Genomic DNA, 21,605 nt, shown 5'->3' on the forward strand with positions numbered 1-21,605 from the left:
TGTCTGTGCTACAATATTAACAAGTCTGCGACTGAAGTCAGTAACTCACCAAGCCAGGGTGAAATCACTTGGGATAAGTAAAAAAACACTGTCGATGGAAGAGTTGAGAACAATGGCTGAGAAGTGTGGGATCACTGTCCATGCCAAGGCTAGAAATTCTGAACTCCTAAGACTAGTGGCCAACCATTTTTCCCTTGAATCTGAAGAAGCAGAAACAGGGTTCGAGGTAGACTCCAACCGGGTATTGCTAGCAAAGATACAATTGGAACAGAGGAAACTTGAATTTAAGGAAGAGAAAGAGAGACAGAGAGAACCTTCCAGAAGGAATGCGAAGAGAGAGAGCTGAGGCACCTTGAGTTAACTAGGTGGGTGACAGTCACCCCAGTGAAAGCAAAGGCTAATATGGAGGAGTGTAATTCAGGGCTGGGTACAGAATTGTTAAAACTTTCCCAATTGATCCCAGAATTAAATGAGGGAGACGTGGAAGCCTTTTTTTGTATCTTTTGAAAACCTAGCAAGGCAGTTAAAGTGGCCAGCTGACACATGGACTCTGCTGCTACAAAGCAAGCTAACCGGAAAAGCCCATGAGGTTTATTCCATGTTGCCAGATGAGAGTTCATCCTATTATGAGCTGACGAAAAAATGCTATCTTCGGGGCATATGAGTTAGTACTGGAAGCCTATTGCCAAAAGTTTAGAACTCTCAAGAAGCAAGCTGATCGAGCTTATCTGGAATTTGAGAGAAATAAGCAGCTGGCTTTTGACCAGTGGCCGAGGGCTCTTAAAGTGCAGCTCAGCTATGAGATTCAGAGAGGTAATTTTGTTCGAGGAATTTAAAAGCACACTCCCACTCTCCATAAAGACACTTGTAGGGGAACAGATGGTTTATAGAGTCCAGCAAGCCACAGTGCTGGTTAATGAATTTGCTCTCATTTATAAGTCAGGTCCCCAGGTGAAAATCTTTCCTAGTCGCCCCCACAAATCCAAAAAGGACAAAGGGTGGGAAGGCGATAGAAGCCCATGCAGTCCTGGGAGGGAAAGAAAAGCAGGAGACACAGGACCCTCCTCCAGTCAAAATGAAAGGTGCTGTAAGTAGGAGTGAGACCCGGAGACCTGTGAGCTTCCATTGTAATAAAGCAGGACATCTAAGGGCTGACTGCTGGAAACTAAAGGGAAAACCCTGGAGGGTTAATCAGGGCACACCCACTCAGTGAAGGAGAAAGGAACCTGATGGAAAGCACAGCAGAACAAGCTATTGCTTTAAATGCAGTAAGATTGAGACCCAGGAAGCCTACCGCTGCAAGTGCAGGAAGATTTAATAGGATTCCTGAAGGCTATCAGGGTTTTGTGTCTGAAGGGAGAGTAAACCCATACCCTTCGAATGGGGCAAGCAAGTCCATAGTAATCCTCAGGGACACGGGACACTAGATCCCTTTTACTGGGAAAAGGCCTGACCTTTCCCCCAGAGAGTGCATGAAACTCCAGAATGGTGGTGAATGGTATTGGAGGGCAATGTATGCCTGCACCTGTACACCAGGTGCACTTGGTGTGCGATCTAGTTTCGGGACCGGTGACTGTAGGGATTGTCCCTAGTTTGCTTGTGGACAGGGTTGACCTGCTCCTAGGTAATGATCTGGCGGGGACGAAGGTGGTAGCTTCCCCAGTAGTGACAGAGAGACAGGGCCGTGGCAGGAGACAGTCCCCTGCAGTTTCCCTGAATGTGTAGTGAATCAGGCTATGATCAAACCAGCTCCCCAAGAGGTGACTGAATTAGCACTGCAGGCAGATGACCATGAGGTCAGTCTGTTTGAAACTTTCTTTGGAAAGTTAGAAGACCCGGGGAATGAATTAAATGATCTTCCCTAGCTGAGGCTCAGTGAGCTGACCCATAATGAGAGTTAGAGGCTGCCCAGTCTGAAATTTAGGCGGAGAGGGTCCCTGATTGCTACTTTTTAAAGAATGAGGTACTGATGAGGATGTGGCGTTCTCCTGTAAGGCCTGAGAGCAAGCAGTGGATAGTGGTTCACCAGTTAGTGGTGCCGCAGTGGTACTGGAGAGAGATATTAACAATGTCCCAAGAGACTACAGTGGCTGTACATGTTGGTATACGAAAAACCAAAGCTCGCATAAGACAGCAGTTTGGTCAAAACTCCACAAAGATGTGGTGGAGTACTGTAGGAGTTGCCACATGTGCTAGGTTGAGGGGAAACCCCAACCTACAGTGAAATCTGCACCCTTAAGTCCTGTATCGGTGTTTGGAGGGCCCTCCAGCAGAGGGCTGGTGAACTGTAAGGGACCCCTGCCGAAAACTAAAGGGGCCAGACAGGCACAAGGCTGGTTAGAAAGGAAAGGGGAAAAAGAGACAGAGGGCAGGTTAACGGAAGTCTGGGAGGAATCCTAGATGAAAACCAATACTGTCTGGAGAGCCAACCCCGAAATGTTTTAAAAATGAGACCCCACATCTTCCTATGTAAATGCAGACACTAGAAGCACCCCACCAGAGTTGGTAATAGCATTTACAAGAACCTGCAGAGACAAAGAAAGTCCTCGAGGACAGAGAAACTAAGGATGATGCATCACCTAGTCATAGTGCCGCAGGTGAGTGCAGTAGAATCTGGGCAAATACTTGCAAGCGGGAGTGTCCCAGAGGACAAAGGAAGGTTGAGCAAAGAATTCTCCCCCCACCCCACAGTCAGGAAAAAGGGGAACCAACCATCTCCTAAGGTGAAAAGCCCTTGCATGACTCATCAAAGCACTGAAAGAGAGTTCAGAGTGGAACTGCCCATTGCCGCTACCCATGAACTCCAACCTTGGGGCTAATTAAATCTAACCCTCCCTCTGCAGACCTCAACAGGAACAAAGACACCCTAGGCAGTCTGGGAAATGTGCAAACTGCAAAACTTCCCCAAAAAACCACATATTTATTAGGATGCCAAAAAGAGCAGTTTAAATCAGCACTGCTACCAAGAAAAGACAGGCTGTAACAATTTTTAGGATTCCTGAATGAATGAGAGATGCATGTTTTTTCCTGCACCGACTCATCTCTCTTGTCCCTTTTAATGAAAGGCTCTTATAAAAATCGCATTTCTTTCTGCTGGATGGGGAGGTGTTATGAAGACCCCCACCTGCTAAGAATGAGGCATATTAATTTTGTCACATGAACATTAGTTTTAAACTGGTGCTGGAGTGGAGAGATGACTTGTTTAAAGAGATCAGCAGTGGCTGAAAATAATTTGCATTCTAAGAGACAGTCGCCTATGAAAAGACACTGATTCAGTTAACAGAGATTGGTCTGGGCAATGGTGATCCACATCTTGTCGGTGTAAGAGACAGCACTACACCACTGCCACCAGCACCACCACTGAGAGCTTTGACATCCTCAAACCACAGGAGCAAATGTTCCCAAATAAGGGGTTAGTCATATGATTAACCTGCTGGCCGACTTGGAGTTTTGAGCTGTGCTCACGGGACAGTTTGAAGACAGAGACTGCAGATTGCAACTGAACTTGGAAGAAGAGAGCCTCTCGCGCGCTCTCTCAACATTGTCAATTCTTTTTCAAGTTTGTTTTTTCAATTCGTTTTCCTCCTCTTTCTGTTCAAGCTCGAGCTGCTTCATCAGTAACTGAATTTTAGCGAATTCAACTGCACTACCCTCTGGTTTGCTTTCTTCCAGCTGCAAATGATGTGCTATTACTTCAGTTATGTCAGCTTTCTTAGCTCTTGGTTTTAACTCTCGCCCCAATTTTGCTGCCAATGCTATTAGCTTAACTTTGGTTAAGTTCTTCAAATCACTCAGGGATACATCCTCCTTCCCCAGAAAAGTCACAGCAACTGTTCAAGACATTCTGTTGGTGTAGACTTTACTCTCTTATTCAAGAAACTTGATTCTTTTTATTTTTCCTTTTTCAATTATTATTACCTCGCTTACAATTGTCTGTCATTGGCGTTGAGTTTATCCCAGATGAGCCCCCAGTTGTATGTTATGACCAAGGCGGGAGGAGTGCACTGTTCCACTTCTCCATGGGTCACAACGTATATTTAAATTTTTTCCCACTTACTGATACGGTCAATCATAGACTCTATTTTTATCCCAGAATAAAACCCACCAATTGGGTTTCTTTAATAAACAACTAAGTTATCAGTTTATTATAAAACAGGTCTTAACCTGTATTGAAGTAAAACATAAACACACAGATTGAAATATTAAAGTTCCCTTTCTACCATAGCTCCTCACACTCTGATATACACCAGTTAACTGGAAAAATATTTTAGAACTCTATTACAAAAAAAAGACAAAAAAACACAGGTTAAGTACTTGCTAATTCTTGAAGAAAGAAGATATGGAAAGATGTCCTTTGTTTTAGTTTGGCGTCCCAAATGCATATAGACAGCTGTCACTGGGAAGTTCCTAGAACAGTTCTTTCCAGGCAATGTTGAAGATCAGTTTGGTAGGCTCTCCAAGAAATGCAGCAGCATAAGTTTCAAATAGGCCTTAGAGCAGAAATGAGGTAACAGGGGTTTCAGTTCCCACACAATGGATACACAGGGTTTCTTAGAATACAGGAGAAAAGAGGAGACTGCTGCACTGGATATGCAGGGTTTCTTTCCAAGAGAAAGAGATGAGCTGGGTTTCTTTGGCAGGCAAAAACTAACTGTCTTCCAAGCAATTTACCTTCCAACTCGCTGTCCAAAGCGAAACCAAAACAATGTCACAAGAGGCAAGCCTCCTGACCACTATAAATCTTGATCTGCCACCTCCCTGCAAACATCCTCCTTATGTCAACACAACAAGCTTCCTGTTGGTATTTTATCTGAAAACAGGTGCCTTCCAGTAAGGGCTTGTTTACAAGCCAAGTCCAGAAAGTCTTTTGGTGACCTCTTTTAAAAAAAAAAACCCACAAAGTTCAGCATCTCTTCAAGCTTCCAGATGAATTAATGACCATAATTCAGCTATAGGTCCTTAAAGCATATTTTACTCTCATAACAATAATTACTAATAAACAGGTTTGAAGATTCAAAAAGAAATTGCAAATAACCTTTTCTCATTTGAGGCAGTTTTTCAGTGTATTAAGTTCAACCTTTTGTTGGGATTGCAGATTATTTATCTGTAATGATGCATGTTCGATGCCTGCTGTTGTGAGGTTGCATCTCCCATTTACAATTTAATGCCAATAATCAACTGCCTCTAATATGACAAACCAATTTTTTTACAAGATTCTTGTCCCAGGCTAGTTTGGGAACAAATTCACCAGAGATCTAGCTGTTTTCCTGCTTCAATAGTCAACTCTTGTGTGCACACTGCGCACCCCCCCCCCCCCCCCCCAACCCCGAGTCTAAAAACCCCTCACTCTACCAGTTGAATACCCTGCTGACACGTGGCAAATTTTACAGATCCCCAGACGTCGGGAGTTGTGGGGGGGGGGGGGCGTGCAGGAAAATGCCTCGGGTAGAGGCCCACCACGGGTCTGATGTCTGGAAGGCCCAGCCCCATATTGCCGGTGGCGGTGAGGCCTCTTGGCGGCCCCCTCTACAGCTCGATGGTGGAAGGCAAATCTGAATATTTAAATAAATGTTAATGACTGAATAAATATCCGATCCACTCCCGCTGTCCACGCCCTTCTGATATTGGTGCCGGTGGCTGGCGCTCCTGCGCCTTCGTATCTCCATTTGGGGATCTAATGCGGGACACTGGTGGGGAGGGGGGAGCAGGTAAGTATTTTAGCACAGGGGTGGGGGGGGGGCAGAGGGGGTCAGACTAATATGATTAGTGGAGGAGATGGTGGGGAGAGGTTGAAGGTAAAAGTTTATAAACTTTGAGGGTTGGGGGGGTGGGGGAGGTCAGGTACACAAGGTAAGTATTCTGTGGGGGGGGGGGTGGGGGGGAAGAGGGCAAGGAATTAAATGTACGGTTGTTGAGGGGGTGGAGGGAGAGGTTCTAGATCAGTAAATTTTATCTTTTCCAACAAATGTCCTTTTAGAATTTAAATTCTACTGTAGGGCTGGAAACCCTTTAAAAATGGCTTTGATGCCTGCGCAGTGGCACCTAATGCAGTTGCTGGGGACTGATCGCCCGCCCCCTCCCCATCAGCAGTCCGCCCTAGCCATGTAAATGAGCCATTGCGCTTAATATCATGGCGTCTCTGCGGAGTAAAGCCCGCGTGTGCAGGCTGCCTTATTGTTTACAGCTGCCACTGATCACAGTGGTGGCAACATAAATTTGAGGTCTTGTTGTCCAGTCTCTCAGATGAAAAGTGGCCTCTTTAGTGAGTTGATCGTGAGCCACTGAATTGTTGAATCGTAACTAGCATGAGTTGTTTTCAGGAGAGTGGCGAAGCCAGAAAGCCAAAAAAAAAGATATGCTGAGATGTAGTAATAGTGATTATGTTGAAAATCACGCACAAAATTCAGATGGAAACCATTATCTGTAGTTTGATTTCATTTGAACCCTGTTTTCTCGTCTGTGTACTCATCGTGCACTGTCACGTCATGTTAGTTTCAGCTATGGTTCAGTGGGTATCGCACTCTTCAGAGCCAGAACATTGTAGGTTCAAGTTCCACTCCAGAGACTTGAGGACAAAAGTCTAGGCTGACAGTCCAGTGTAGTACTGAGGGAGTGTTTCACTGTTGGATGAGATGTTAAACTCCGGTCCTGTCTGCACTCTTCAGCTGGATATAAAAGATCCTGTGTCATTATCTCGAAGAGCAAGAGAGTTATCCCTGGTATCCAGCATCAGTAAAACAGATTATCTAGTCAATATCACATGCTGTTTGTGGGAGCTTGCTGTGTGTAAATTGGCTGCCATGTTTCCTATGTTAGAGCAGTGACTACACTTCAAAAATTACTGTATTGGCTGTAAAGCACTTTGGGATGTCCTGAGATCATGAAAGCTGCTATATAAATGCAAGTCGTTTTATGAGAAAGCATGGGAAAAGACACAGGCTTTTGGGAAAAAATTACCCTTTTCCAAGTAAAGGTCGGGGGCAAATATTGAAATTACAAAAGAAAATTATGTTGCACAATTCAGAAGAACCCCTAAGTTCAGTGGAACTTTAGCAGCAATGCTGAGAAATGTCAGCAAAAGCTGTTTCTCTGCGATTTCCACCAAACTTTTGCTGCAGTTATAGCAGATCAGAAGAGCAACAGTAGAAATTCCAGGTGATAGAAAAAATACATATTTTAAAACTTTATTTTGTTTAATGTTTCTCATGCTGCACAGATGAAATAAAATGCTATCGACATGCCGTGCACACTCTGCACGGATGAACGGTTGGCATGGAAACCGATTTCTTGAAACTCCAATGCAGGTTGTGAAATCGTTTATTTTTGAGGTGATAAATCGATTAGAAGATACTGAAATCCATGCCATTTGATAATTAAGACTGGAGGGGATGAAGCATCCTTTGGAATATGTCCCAGTCACCTGTCAGTTAATTGGTTCTCTGGTGAGGCTGAGTGGGTAAATTATGATTGATCTAGATATATTCTCATCATACAGAAATGGTGAAATTGATATTCATTTATAAACTGCTCTGTGATTTAATTTCAGCCCCTCCGTGACCTGCAGATCTCTGTCTTCCAACGGTCTCTATTGGGAAGTGCTGGAGATGATGGCACTGTTACATTGTGGGACCTGAACTCCCTTCAGCGGCAACATAGCTTTGACTGTGTCCACAAAGCCCCTGCAACAGCACTTTGTTTCTCACCAGTGATTGAACCGTTATTCATCACAGTTGGTCTTGATAAGCAAATATCAACTTTTGATATTCGGAGTAAATCGTAAGTATTAAATTTCCAGCAGTAAATCCATAGATGCCTCTAATTACAAAACCAAGCCATTAACTTGACATTCTTTTAAAAGTTATTTTGTTTCAACAGTAATACGATGATCTGAGCATCAGTTGCTGAATCCAGCAACCTAAGAGAACTCAACTGAGATGAAGTTGAGTTGAAACTGAAACGTCCTCCTTGGGTGAATGACTGACTGAGAATAGATCTTATTCTATTTATGTTAAGTAATTTCTGGTCAGCGCTCCATCGTTCATTAGCACCAGTTGGTTAGCAACCTCAGTTGAAGGCTCCATATCTACTTAAGTTAATCCAATTTGTTATTACTGTCAGAGTTCGGTAATACATCTTGTCCATTCCTAGAATATTAGCACTTATTGCTTAATCTCCTAATTGTCTTGGATTTAAATGAAAATGCTCAGTAGTGTGGCTCGAAGAAAATGTTATTCACCCTGGTAGTCTTAATGGGCCTTGTCAGTTCTTTAAACTAGCATCTAGCATGTGTGATTTCTTTAATATGCAACTGCATAAACTATAACAGCTGTCTTGACCCTGCTGCGCGAATGTGGCTTTGTTTGCCATTCTTCAGTGGCTTGACAGTTAGGTTGCTAAATGAACACATATTAAAGTAGTATTGTGTTCTGGATCCTAAATAAATCAGGAACTGGCCAAAGCCTGTGTGAGATCTCCACTTCTAGTGGTGCATTGTTACAGCACTAGCTCATGCTGTGCCTTGTGACACCTCAGGTTAGTAAGATCTTTTCTTTGTGCTGTGAGTCAGCATAAGTTTTGCTTGATGTCTAACAGGGCACAGCATGTGTAAGGTGTTGCATATGCCAGGGACTCCAGTTATTGTTTTTACAGATGCCCATCATGTATTTCACTGGTGCGATTATATACATAAATTTAGGCCAGAGATTCGTCTAAATAAAATTTACCAAATGATGTCTGCAGAGGTCAATCTGTCTTCATTCCTTCAAGCTCATTTCACATTGGACCTTTTATTGCACAGAGGAGACTGCAGAAAAGATGAAATGGGTGGCAGGTTGTGTTGTGCTGTTGAGCTTCCGACATCTTGGATTATCTCAATCTGGTAGTACATGTCTGTAGACCAAAATTAGCCTCCAGTGTTGCTCTGGTTGACACCTAAGCTTGCAAACTGAGTCTGTGGAGACCTGTGTGTGTGTGTGTTTTTTTAAGACAGCAGAGCACAGTCAGAGGTGCTCTTTCCCTTTATTTCTCTCTCCTCTCTCACCTAGATGTGGGAATATAATTAGGTGTGCTAGACAATGACAGATAATGCCTGCCTCATTCATTTAGTACGTGTCACAAGAAAATTATTTAGCAATGTTAAATGCACAGATATTCTACAAATTTGGGTGTCCTGGTGCCTGACGTTACATCTCTTTTTTTTTCTTGGCTGGTTCTTGGCAGAATCAGTTGACCGTGTGTAACAGAAATAGATACTCCAGCACTGTGCCTCATGGTCAGATAATATCATTCCTCAGTTTGGAAATGTGCTGTGCAAAAAAACAAATTTGCTGCTTTTTGGAATGGCAGAGCCAGGAGTGAGGTTGTAGGAAAAGATGTTTTTTATTCCTCTTTATACTCCCCATTTTATTTTGTAGGAGGACTGCAAAGATCTATGGCAATATTTAGCCTTTTGTAATTCAAAAACTAAATGAGGGAAAATAAGCATAATAACCAAAAAAAAGATCCTTTTTTTTCCCCTCCGGCTTCAACTTATTTCATGTGGATTCCAACTTAAATTCCACCCTTCATATTTCAGGTCCATCCATAATTACAGATATCTCTGAAATATTCAGTGTCCCTTGAACCACTGTTCTTGCTTCCTGAGATCTACGCTCCATGCTATGCACTACCAAATGCGCACACACAACCTCTCTTCGGTAACGCTGACTCACTATCTTAAAGCTCTCCTGGCCCATAATTCCATTTGATTTGAAGCTTTAACAAAAAAAAATTACTTCCTTTTCAGATAGCAAGGATTGCAAGCTTCATAACCCTTGGATACCAAAGCCCCTCTGGATCCTCCTTTCCACTATCCCCCTCTGACCACCTCCTCTCTGATCCTGAACAATCAGACCTCAGCAAAGGCCTCGACTGCATTCAATTTTATGCTCGCCTCAAAGAATTGCGAACTTGGCATCTTTCCTTTGCATCGTGGACCCTGTCTTCAGAATTTGCGTCCCATCTGGATCCCTCTCTCTGGTCTATTTGCCCTCTCTAGATCTTGTCATTTAACTGTTGGCATAACATCAGCCATCTCAATTTTTCTACTCTGCTCATTCACTCTGACCTACCTCCCTCTGAACTTGCAGCACTCTTTTCTCTCGGGTCCACACCAAACATTGTCATTAAACCTGCTGACAAGGGTTTAACTTTTGTGGTTTGGAGAACCAACTTGTACTTGGCGGAGGCTAAATGCCAACTCTCTGGCACCTCCTCCTACCTCCCCCACTACCATAACCTCACCATCGAACATTAAGCCTCAGTCTGGGAAACTATCACAGAGCTCATCTTTGGAGATCTTTCCTCCACAGCTTATAACCTTTATAGTCCCCCAAACACATGCAGCTTATATCTACCTCGTCCCCGGGATCCACAAACAGGACTGCCCTGGTAGACCTATTGTTTGAGCTTGTTCTTCCTATCTCAACTCTATTTCTTCTCCCCTTTCTTCCCATGTACATCTGCAACTCCTCCGGTGGCCTCTGCCATTTTAAAACAGTTTCCAGTTTCCTATCCCTGTCTCCTGCTCACTGCGGACATCCTATCCCACTATAACCTCCATCCCCAACAGGGCACCCTGAGTGCTCTCCCTTTCTTCTTTGAATGGAGCCCCAACCACTTCCCACCTGCCACCTGGCTTAACTTGTTCTTGAATTGAACAATAACTCCTTTGACGCAACTCATTTTCTCCAAATAAAAGGTGTTGCTATGGGATTCCATGTGGGTCTGAGTTATGCCTACCTTTTTGTAGGATATTCAATGTTGCAGTCCCACTCTGGTCTCCTTTTTTCTGGTGCATTGATGACTGTATCCATGATATTTCCTGCTTTTACCACGAACTGGAAAATTTCATCAACTTCGCTTCCAGGTGAAATAATTTTCTTGTACTCCTTTTCAATTTAGTATAATGTATTCGCTGCTCACAATGTGTATCCTCTCTATTGGGGAGACCAAAGATAGATTGGGTGATCACTTTGTGGAACTTCATTGAGCTTTTGGTCATCTGTCATTTTACTTTTCCGCCACACTCCCACTTTAACCTCTCTATTCTTGACCTCAAACACATGGATTGCAGCAGCTCAAGAAGGCACTCACCACCACCTTCTCAAGGGCAGTTGGGGATGGACAATAAATGCTGGCCTTGCCAGCAATGCTAGCATCCCATGAACAAATAAAAGAAAACTCTGGTCCAATGAAGCTTAATGGTAGCTTGAGGAACAGCACCTCATCTTTTGATTAGGCACTTTATAGCTTCCCGGGCTCAACAATGAGTTTAGCAATTTCAGATCATAATCACTGCCCCCATTTTTTTTGGACAGCAGTTATTGGTAATGATTCTGCTATAGCCATTTACACCTCCTCCTAAACCCATCTTTTGTTTCTTTACTTTACCATGGCCATTTGCCTTTGTAGCATCATCCCTTTTGCCATTTAACCTCTTCTGCCTTCCACTCTATCGCAGCCTTTCCCTTTTTGTTCTCTTTTTCCCCCCCCCCCCCCCACTGTTACAACCAACCACTCCAATCAATGCTCCTAATCAAAATATACAATTCCAATTGTGGTGGGAAAAATGCACTGTTAATTCAATCCCATCCCTCCACAGATGGCCTAACATATCATTTTAAACTTTCCAAATTAAAGACCCAGCCAAATTGTACCATCTATTAACCTCCAAATGAGCCTAACCAAACCCCAGGTGTCTTTAAATCAGCAAATTAACTGTTTAATCAGAAAAACTAAATTCTTAAACACAATGAAGATATAAACAACATTTAAAATAGTAAAAATTAGAGTCCTTGCAAATTTACAGTCCAATGTTGCTTGAAGTCCTCACAGCAGTCCGATGGGGGAGAAAGGTTCTTCCACAGTAGAGCAGTCCGCAGTCTAATACCAGCAGTAAGTGATGTTTTCCTTGTCCAGCGAATTTCAACAATTAACAACTTGCACTTTCAATAGAATCAATCCGACTTTAGAGTTTTTGAAGGATAAAAGATTGTCATAGTCTAACTTCCCTTCCTTCAGTTTAAATTATCAGAGATCTCTGTTTTGGCTTGACATTTTTTGGGGGGAATTTTAAGAGATAATAAATAAACAGACTAAATTCTCTTCCTTCAGTTTAAATGGCTGAGAGCTGTTCTTTCAGGTGCTAACACCAGCTCCCTGTCTGTGTCCTGTCAACAGACTGTCTTCAACTAAAAAGCCAGTTGAAAAAATAATTACAACATTGTATATCCGCTCCTTGGTCCCTGAATGGCAGTTGCCGGGTAACCTGGATGCATTCTTTGAAGCTGGTTGGTTCCCTCTCCGTATGCTTGTATCTAATGGCAACCAAAATGCACTTTCTCTAACTCTTAAGGCTTGCTGGTTCTTAAAGCAGTACAGCTCCTTTGCTGTATTAAAGGCATACCACATATTTCCCGGAGAAAAAAAAAACCGACAGGATCATTCCACCCTTTCCCTGCCTCTGGACATGCTTAAAACCTGTTACAATTCCAACTTTTTCCAGTTTTGATGAAAAGTCATTGACCTGAAGTGTTAACTCCATTTTTTCTCCACAGGTGCTGCCTGACCTCCTGAGTATTTTCAGCATTTTCTGTTTTAATTTCAGATTTCCAGCCTCTGCAATAGTTTGCTTTTGTAGCGACGCAATTATTTTTCTCTACCTCATTCTCCCGCTTGCTTCTCATATTTTAGTATTCCTGTTTTTCAAGCAACTATCTTATTCCCTTTTAATCAATTTTTGGAATCTACTTCAATATTTTGTGGCAGAGAATTCTGCATTCTGATTATTTTCTGTTCTCCACTTCAATTCTTTTTGTAATTATCCTTTATATTTGTGTGCTTTGTACAGTTTCATTAATCTTGAAGGCCTCTATCAAATCACCTCAGCTCTGGTAAAATAAGCGTGAACTACAAGTCTTAAATTGCTGTAGTCTTTCATTCCTGATATGTTAATGAATCTAAACAGAGCAGTTTCCATTGCTTTTGTATTCTTTCTGTAATGGGGTGTTCAAAACTCCATGATTGTCCAACTACAGTCTAACTGATGTCGTATGTAAATTTAATATCATGATATTTTTAATTATGCCTCTAGATTCAAAACCTTTTATTGTGGCCTTCTCTATTGGTGCCTTTTGACCTTTGTTTTTGTATACCAAGGTCTGTGTGCTATTGTACTCCATTAAGGTGTATTTATTTTTCCTATTCCAAAATATGTTGTTTTACATTTAAACTGCTGCATATCCCACCCATCTGGCCATCCTTCTCGACTATGTAAGTCTGTAGACATTCGCTTTATTGATACCAGTGATAGTGATGTTTGTGAGTGATCATCTTGGAGAATTTTAGCTACCTTGAGATTCAGAAAATTTAAACACCAAAAAACTGACAAATCAATTGTCCTTATGCAGATCTATATTTTTGATTGATTTCAGCCTTTAAGTTGTCATGTCAGGATTTTTACGAGCTTCCCCCACCACCCCAACCCCCCTTATTGAATTTATTATTTTTCTAGCATATTGCACAGAATTCGAGCAGACTCTCCGCTAACTGCTGTTGAGCTCCTGCCAGATGGGACCACTCTGGTGATTGGATGCTCTCAGGGAAAGGTCAGCCTGTATGACCTCCGATACATGGAATTTCCAGTAAAATCTTCAAAGGCTCACAGCAGTGCTGTACGGTGTATTAAACTTCAGGCAGTCAGAGGGAAGCTTCAGGTCAGTTCCATTTTTCTTCAGCTGCATCTTTTATATACCATAGGAGTAGTTTCATTGTCATGGTAGCAAAGAGATGGAACTTGTCATCATAATGTTACGGACAGACAATACAGAATACTGTCATATTGTAAAGCTGTAGAATTTACACCGTTATGTCACTTAGGTTTTCGCAAGCTAAAGATTGTTTGCTCCTCACGTCAAACTTCTTCTACAGACTTTGAGAGGTTCACTTTGGGGAGAAATTTCAATTTATTTAGCTCCTGTCTATAGCGTCATTGCAACATTTTCGTGCCTTAATCAGCACACAGTTTCCATTTGATCTAAGCTACGCTCAGTAGGTATAACGAAAAAGGCGCACAACAGTTAAGTAATCTCTCATTCCTGACTTGCGGCAGAGCTATTGAATTCTTTTTTCTGATATCTTTCCCTTATCCGTCCTTTTATTATTCATGCCATATGAGATACAACAATGGCACTGGATAGAATTGACTTCAAAAAGACAAGAAAAATCCATATAGATAAAATACAATAGGAACTCAGCAGTCAAATATACCTTGTAGTGTACCAACTTATGGCCACAATTGCAATCCTGTTCTGTGCTCAGGTGCTGATTTCAGCCATAACTATAATGGTTTGACACAGTTGACCACAGCATCCTCCTCTAATGCCTCTCCACTGTCATGCAGCTGGTTGGGACTGCACCCAGTTCACCTGGTTCCATTTTCATCTATCTAATCATAAGTAGAGAATCACCTGCAATAGCTTCTCTTCCCACTCCTGCACTGTTATCTTTGGTGTCCCGTAAGGAGTTGTCCTTAGCCCTCTTCTATTCCTCATCTACATGCTGCCCCTCAATGACAGCATCATTTTCTACATGGATGCTGATAACATCCAGCTCTACCTAACCACCACCAACGCGCTCGACCCATCAACTAAATTGTCAACTCTTGGCTGACATTCAGCACTGGGTGAGTAGCAATTTACTCCAATTAAATATTGGGAAGGCCAAAGCTGTTGTCTGACTGTTTGCAACCTTGGTATCATATTTGACGCTGAAATGAGCTACCAACCATATATCTGTGCCATCGCTAAACTACCTATTTCCATCTCTGTAACGTTGCCCAACCCATTCATGGCTCGCTCATTTGCTGCTGAAACCCTCATCCATGCTTTGTTACTTCTAGATTTGACAATTCCAATGCACGCCTGGCCAGCCTCCCACATTCTACTCTGAGTAAACTTCAGGCCATTCAAAACTCTGCTGTCCATGACCTAATCCATCACTCCTGTGCTGTCTGACCTACACTGGCTCCTGGTTAAACAATACCTTGATTTTAAAATCCTCATCCTTGATGTCAGTTGTCATGAAGGGTCATAGACCTGGAGCATTAACTGTGTTGCTCTCTTCACAGATGTTGCCAGACCTGCTAAGTATTTTCAGCATTTTCTGTTTTTTTAAATTTCAGACCATATTTTCCCGCCTTACCACCTGTTCCAGTCCCCTTAGTTTCTATTTATGTTTAAAATCCACCATCTGAATTATATTTTAGCTAATGTGGGTGGCTATATTCTGCAGTGTATGCTGAGGGTGGGATTATGGAATTTAGACACATGCTGCATGATTCCTATAGATTCAATAGTGACAACAAGCAAAAGCAAGTACTATGTTATTTTCAGAAAGTATAGGATTAATATTACAGTGCACAATGTAAATTTATAATCTGCAACTCAAATACTTCATTATAATGAGCTTTTCATTTTTGCATGGTCTGATAACTCTCAAAGGGAATATTATAATGAGGACTTAGAATGCTAGACATTCATGCCTTTATTTTCTCTTAAGAGTTCATTATATTGATCCTGCAGTGAAGAAGTTGTAGTGATGGCTGTCTTGTGGCTCCTTTGCAGTTCTTAATCCATTATTTGAATGATAAATCGCCTATCAAATCATTGGCTCTGAACCCAATGCCGTCTTGTCTATAAGCTGACAATGCAGTGAATCAGCTGGTGTGTTCATGGCTTACTGTGTTTATGTATTCTTCACGCAAAATGTTAAAACTGATTGGCGGAATAACTGTTGATACGTGAAGCTTGTTTCACTACTTGTTTGCCTGCCAATCAAGAGTCTTAACATCATAATTAAATCCGACTTTAGTGACCAGAAGACCTGCCTAAGCAATATAAAACATTAATCTTACTTAGTGTCGTTATGAAAAAAAATTGATCCTTTATTTTGCTTATTGGTTTGACTTGAGGCCTGATCAAGTAGAGAAACGCATCAAATTTTGACTTTAATGGATGAAAATGTGCCCAGGGATCTGGGAACTTGTATGATGGATGTTTTTGTTTCCCTTGCAAATAATTTTGCATACATAAAACTTTCCTCATGGCATTGCTATTTTGAGGCTACTTCCCAAACTTCATAAGAAGTATATGAGGAACTTGGGTGCTCCCCATCTCCTTTTACTGTCTGAATTTAGCTTATTAGCTGTGCTGGTGATGAACCCAGAGTAAGAATGAATTTGTGATTGTCCTATTCTGTTCGTCTGTTTGTGTGACTTGTGGTTAAATTATGTGCCTCGTGTGCACACAATGTAGAAGACAGCAGCACTGTTGTTTGCTTTACTTTGCAAAAATCAGCACAATTGCTGTTGCTGGGCACAAGAAGAAGAATGTTGACTTGTTCAGTTGGGCAGTGGATGTTTGTGTTAGGTGATAGTTGAACTGTAAGTTGTCCTTGGCACAGGAATGGAATTTGATGAGGAATCTGTCAAAAATCATGATTGTTCTCAGACACCGTCCATTAGTGCTCAGGTAATCTGAAGCGACAGTGCTTTAAGGCATATATCAGATCAGGGTAGGTTAGTAGTAGAGTCAGTAGGTCAGTACCGAAGAAGGGTCACTGACCCGAAATGTTAACTCTGCTTCTCTTTTCACAGATGCTGCCAGACCTGCTGAGTGGTTCCAGCATTTCTTGTTTTTATTTCAGATTTCCAGCATCCGCAGTATTTTGCTTTTATTTTAGGTTAGTAGTAGAGTTCCTTCATTTGCCCCTGTGCTTTTATCAAGTACTGTTGCCTTAAAGTGGAGTTAGAGGTGTGGTTTTTCCAGTGGGTATTGCAAATTGCCTACGTGTGGCATGTATACAACCCTGCTTGCTTTCTATCTTGACCTCCTGAAAGTGGTTTCTCATTATGGCTGTTGAGTATCCTCCAGTACCTCACCTGAGTTTTTTGAAGGTGTGCACATTGAGTGTTTGCAGAGTGGTTTATCATGGTGCATGGGGGAGACAATCTCAGCAATGAGTGATCCCATGTGCACCTTTCAGCAGGGGTCACTGGATGCCATTTGAACAAGGATTCTGGCTTTTTTTCCCCTAATTGCAACTGCTGCTAACCCCACTGAAATCTGGTAACATAGCATAAGCCAGTAATGAAAATTTATCAACCTTGGACTGTGTTGAAGTTTTCATTTCTGTCAAAAAGTCAGACTGGTTTCCGCATTGCTGTTGCAAAGGAAACCTAATGTTTCTGACAAGCATGTCTGTCACTGGAAGTGCAGTGCTACATGAATACCTTGATGATGTCAGCTATTTCTTGTTGGCCTTTGAAATGTATTGTGTACTAGCCATGGGAGAAAAGAACAAACATCTACAATGTGTTATGTTCAGTACTCAAATCAAGAGGGTCCCTGGAGAAACTAATTGCTGCAAACAAATCTTGAGTAAAAGCCGCTGTTTCGAATTGTCAGACAGAGTAATGGAGTTCAGAAAAGTGCAGCTGAGCCTCCTTGCATTGGACTGTAGCTTCTGATGATATTTACAGTGTTATCTAAACTTGGTGAGGATGAGAACATTCCACTCTCTGAACATCCATCATCGAAAAGAAAAAAAAACTTCAAGGCATGAAATGTTTGCTTCGTGAGAAGTAACGAGCTTGAAAATATATCTGACATGATTCAGTTTTGGTGTTCTAAATGTTAAAATCCTTTTGAGGGGGAAGTAGTTGCATGGGTATGTGGTCTGATTAATCACTTAACCCTTGGTGTACTCAAGGCAGGTTATTTTAATATAAACTTGTTTTAGTCTAAATTTTCATCTGTGGAACTTGCTATATATTGCCACTTTCAGGCATAAAATTGTGAAAATGGTGAACTGTTCAGAGGATCCTTTTTGAATTGCATCTGTTTCTTGTTTATATTGAAAGAGAGCATTTTTCTACTTGTCACTATCTTTTAGTGAATATCATAAATAAGGATAGAAGGAGATAATGTGCTCATCTTTCAGTGTGAAAACAGACTAGTTATACTGAGATTGATTATTTGACCTTCAGAATTGGCCTTGGCATTCTTCTTCCACACCGAAAGGTACTGCACTACATCAGAAGATAATGCCACAAAAATCCCTTGAGCTCAATGCCTTGAGTTACCATTTAGAATAGTGCAAGCCCCTGCTGTGTTATGGAACACTTTGTAGATCTTTAATCCTTACTAGTATAGAAAATAGAATGGGGATTAAATTCTGCTCCTGATTTCTGCCAAGTGAGGAATTGGTTTGATCGATATATCTCTTCTGCCTTGTGTTTAGATAGAAAGTGGTTTCTGCACAAAATAATGAAACTGCCAAATTCAGCTATCATTAAGAGCTATTGAATGCTCAATCTGAGATGTGGACGAAGTCGAGGCATAAGCTAATACCTGTATCGCAGTGAGGGGTAACTTGAACTATGTGCGTGCACAGGCCATTGTCTCCTTATGCTTCTTTTGCTGTTGCTTTGGCCAGACATCATCCAGAAAATAATTGTTCTGTGGAGCACAGGGTGGGGGAGAGGAGAGGGAGACTTGGTCCTTGTGGTCTGACATCTTCGACCACTCTATTTATCCCCTTGAATCACATGAAATAACTGGCCAGATCATTGGTTAACTTTACTGTGAGCAAATTGGCTGCTGTATTTGCCTACATTATAACATTGACTACACTTCAAAAGTGTAATTTTCTGTCGTGATTTGGCACATACTGAGATTCTGACTGCTATATAAATGCAAATTACTTTTTTGAATGCTCATTCCTGCACACTATATCTGGAAACATCATGATTAGGGAGTGTTGTAAGCATATCTTCTGTGTTCAGCTTTTTTAAGGTATCTAGTTTATTACAGATCCCCAGTATTTGTTCCATTGTGGCTTATTTAACGTAATTCTCCAACTGGTGCGAACATCTTTTCCTTGGGAATATTTCTCAGAAAAGAGTGTAACCTCTTTCTGACATTTCTAAATTTATTTTTGGCAGTATAGATTTTGTCCAGTACATTGATTGTGACAAATCAATGTTTCCAGTTTGATAGAACATGATTGGGCAACTTAGAACAGGAGACAATTTTGATAACTAATAATACCCAATAGTTCTGTTGAATCACTTTCAAAAATACCTTTAGAATGGATGGTTAATATGAATTACAATCTACTTTTTTGTCTGGAACAGGAATAGGCCATTTAGACCCTTGAGGCCATTTAACAAGATCATGGCTGATTTGCAGCCTAACACTATATATACACACCTTTGCTCCATATCCCTTTATACATTTGGCTGACAAAAGCTATCAATATCAGGTTTAAAATTAATTGATCTAGCAGAAATTGCCATTTGTGGAAGATAAGGGGGAAAAATAGGATACCGCCCATTTTTGGACACAGAGCATGTGTGATTACCCCGTGCTCCGTCTCATTGAGACAGGCAGCACACAAACCTTGTGTTGCCTCCTTATTTAAATAGTTTCAGAATGCGCTTCTGACTGACTGCATGCTCAACAGGGGACTCAGCAGTATGCATGGCTTGTGCAACACACAGCTAGCCTGAATCTCTTAAAGGTACCCTGTCCCTGTTAAACGGGAGCTGCACTCGTGGAGCAGTAGTTGCTGAACACTGTTTCAGGTGTGCTTGGCTGGAAGGAAAACCACAGCAAGTGGAGCAACAGGCAAGGGAGAGGGCTCCCAAATTTCTGATGCAGTGCTGGAGGCATTTGTGATGGAGATGGAAAGGAGGAAAGACACCATGTTCCTGTAGGAGGCCACAAGACCCTCAAAGTGCACTCCTTGAGAAGGGAATGGGAGCAGGTGGTCAAGGAGATCCATGCTGAGTCTGACCCCCTAGCATTTGGCTGCAACGTTGGAAAAGTTTCAGTCACCTCCACACGGGTGGTCAAGATCATCTTCACATGACATCTACCTATCATTCCACCAACATCTTGTGCTGCTCATGGGGGGGCAGGAAAGAGCATAAGATTCCAGCCTGTGTGCCAAATCAACGTGGAGGCTTTTTGACATCAAGAGACTGCCCAATCTGCATGTTTCCGCACACGCATGGCATGCCCCCTCTCAGTCAGGGTATACCGCACAGGCTATGCTGGAAGTGGTCCGTAGCGTACCAGCTGTCATTTTTTTTGAATTAGATGCTTCCATAGCACTGACACTAGTGGCACTATGGAGCCCAATTTCATGGTCCATATCTTATTTTAAAGATGTTCTTAAGCAGAATTTTTATGGAACCAACCCCTCGCATTGGGGGGCCCAGCAACAGGATAGGAACACAAGTGTTGCAGCAGCAACTTTTGCCATTGCTGTTCAACTCAGCCACAGCATTAGCATCCCACCTCCCGGTTTCCTGACCAATCACAAGTGTGCAGGCGTGGTGATGATCTGCACCTGTCAATGGCAGGATTTCTATTTAAAGGGACCCCGGCAGGGGACAGAAGACTGACTGCTTCTTACATTGTTTCTTAAGGCTTCAGGAAGGAAAATGATGGAAGCGAGACATGGGAAGACTGCCTGCCCCACCCCCACTTGTTCTGACTCTTTGCTGGAGGCTGTGAGGACTCACAAAGAAGTGCTGTTTCCAGTGGACAAGAGGAAGAGGCCAGCCTTGCAAAACAAGCAGGCACAGCTGGAAGTCATGGCAGCATGAGTGTGGTACCTAGAAGAACCTGGATTCAGTGCTGCAAGTGGTTCAATTGTCTCCATAAGGACAGGAAAGGTGACTGACATTCCACTTTCAGGTGTCAATCCCCATTCTCTGACTTCTGCAGCATGCTCCTGCAGAGTACCACTCAGACCAAAACAACTTGCAGCTCCACTCATTCCCCTCTCTCTCTCGAGGCACCGCCTCACATTCCCATCGGAACAGCCAACATTCACACTCCTCCCCGTCTTATTGTGACTTCACACCCATCCCTCACAGTCACCTTTCACAAATATTATCCCTCCATTCTCTCTAAACATTTCATTTCTTACAGCTACTCTTTTTGCTTTCTGTCCTTGCAGGAGAAGAGAGCACAGAACTCCAGGAAGAAGCAGAGAACTGGGAGTGGTCCACAAGTCATAGCCACCTAACTGCTAAGGAGGGGAAGGCCTTGAAGATAGACAGGGTGCCAGAGTTGATGGGTATTGATGAACAAGAGCTTAGGGATCTCGCAAATACCTAGTGACAGAATTAGATAGGATGCTGCCACCTAGCATATAACAATCATGTTGAATTGTTGTTATCACTAACTGAAATGTAAACACCTGCCCAGTGTTGAGTTTAAATCCTTTTCCCATGTCAGTTCTAATTCATGTCTTCCATCTTCTGTCCTTCAAGGATGACACAGATGCTGGAGTCGGAGGAGGCTGAGGAATCCTCCGAGCAGGTCTCAGACACGCAATGCATGCACAACCTCCACCAGCACAGAAATACACACCTTGGTGGGAACTCCAGTAGCGATGACTAGGTTGTCATGTGGTAATGCACACATCACATGTGAGCAGGTACTGGGGACAGGAAAAGAAGTGGAGAGTCTGTCAGAGGTGAAACCCACTCC

The 21,605-nt window shown here is 42.3% G+C and overlaps 1 protein-coding gene across 1 annotated transcript in view; it reads left to right on the plus strand.

The window, feature by feature from the left end:
* LOC137380333 (protein NEDD1-like) overlaps nucleotides 1–21,230 on the plus strand; it is a 46,716-nt gene extending 25,486 nt beyond the window's left edge. Inside the window, exons 5-7 of the mRNA XM_068052264.1 lie at nucleotides 7,547–7,776; nucleotides 12,220–12,329; nucleotides 21,070–21,230. Of these exons, the coding sequence (XP_067908365.1) occupies nucleotides 7,547–7,776; nucleotides 12,220–12,329; nucleotides 21,070–21,230 (501 nt within the window). The remainder of the gene's footprint in view (nucleotides 1–7,546; nucleotides 7,777–12,219; nucleotides 12,330–21,069) is intronic.
* Nucleotides 21,231–21,605: the final 375 nt, after the last annotated feature.

The sequence above is a fragment of the Heterodontus francisci genome, chromosome 19, assembly GCF_036365525.1.
Source record: "Heterodontus francisci isolate sHetFra1 chromosome 19, sHetFra1.hap1, whole genome shotgun sequence".
NCBI lineage: Eukaryota > Metazoa > Chordata > Chondrichthyes > Heterodontiformes > Heterodontidae > Heterodontus > Heterodontus francisci.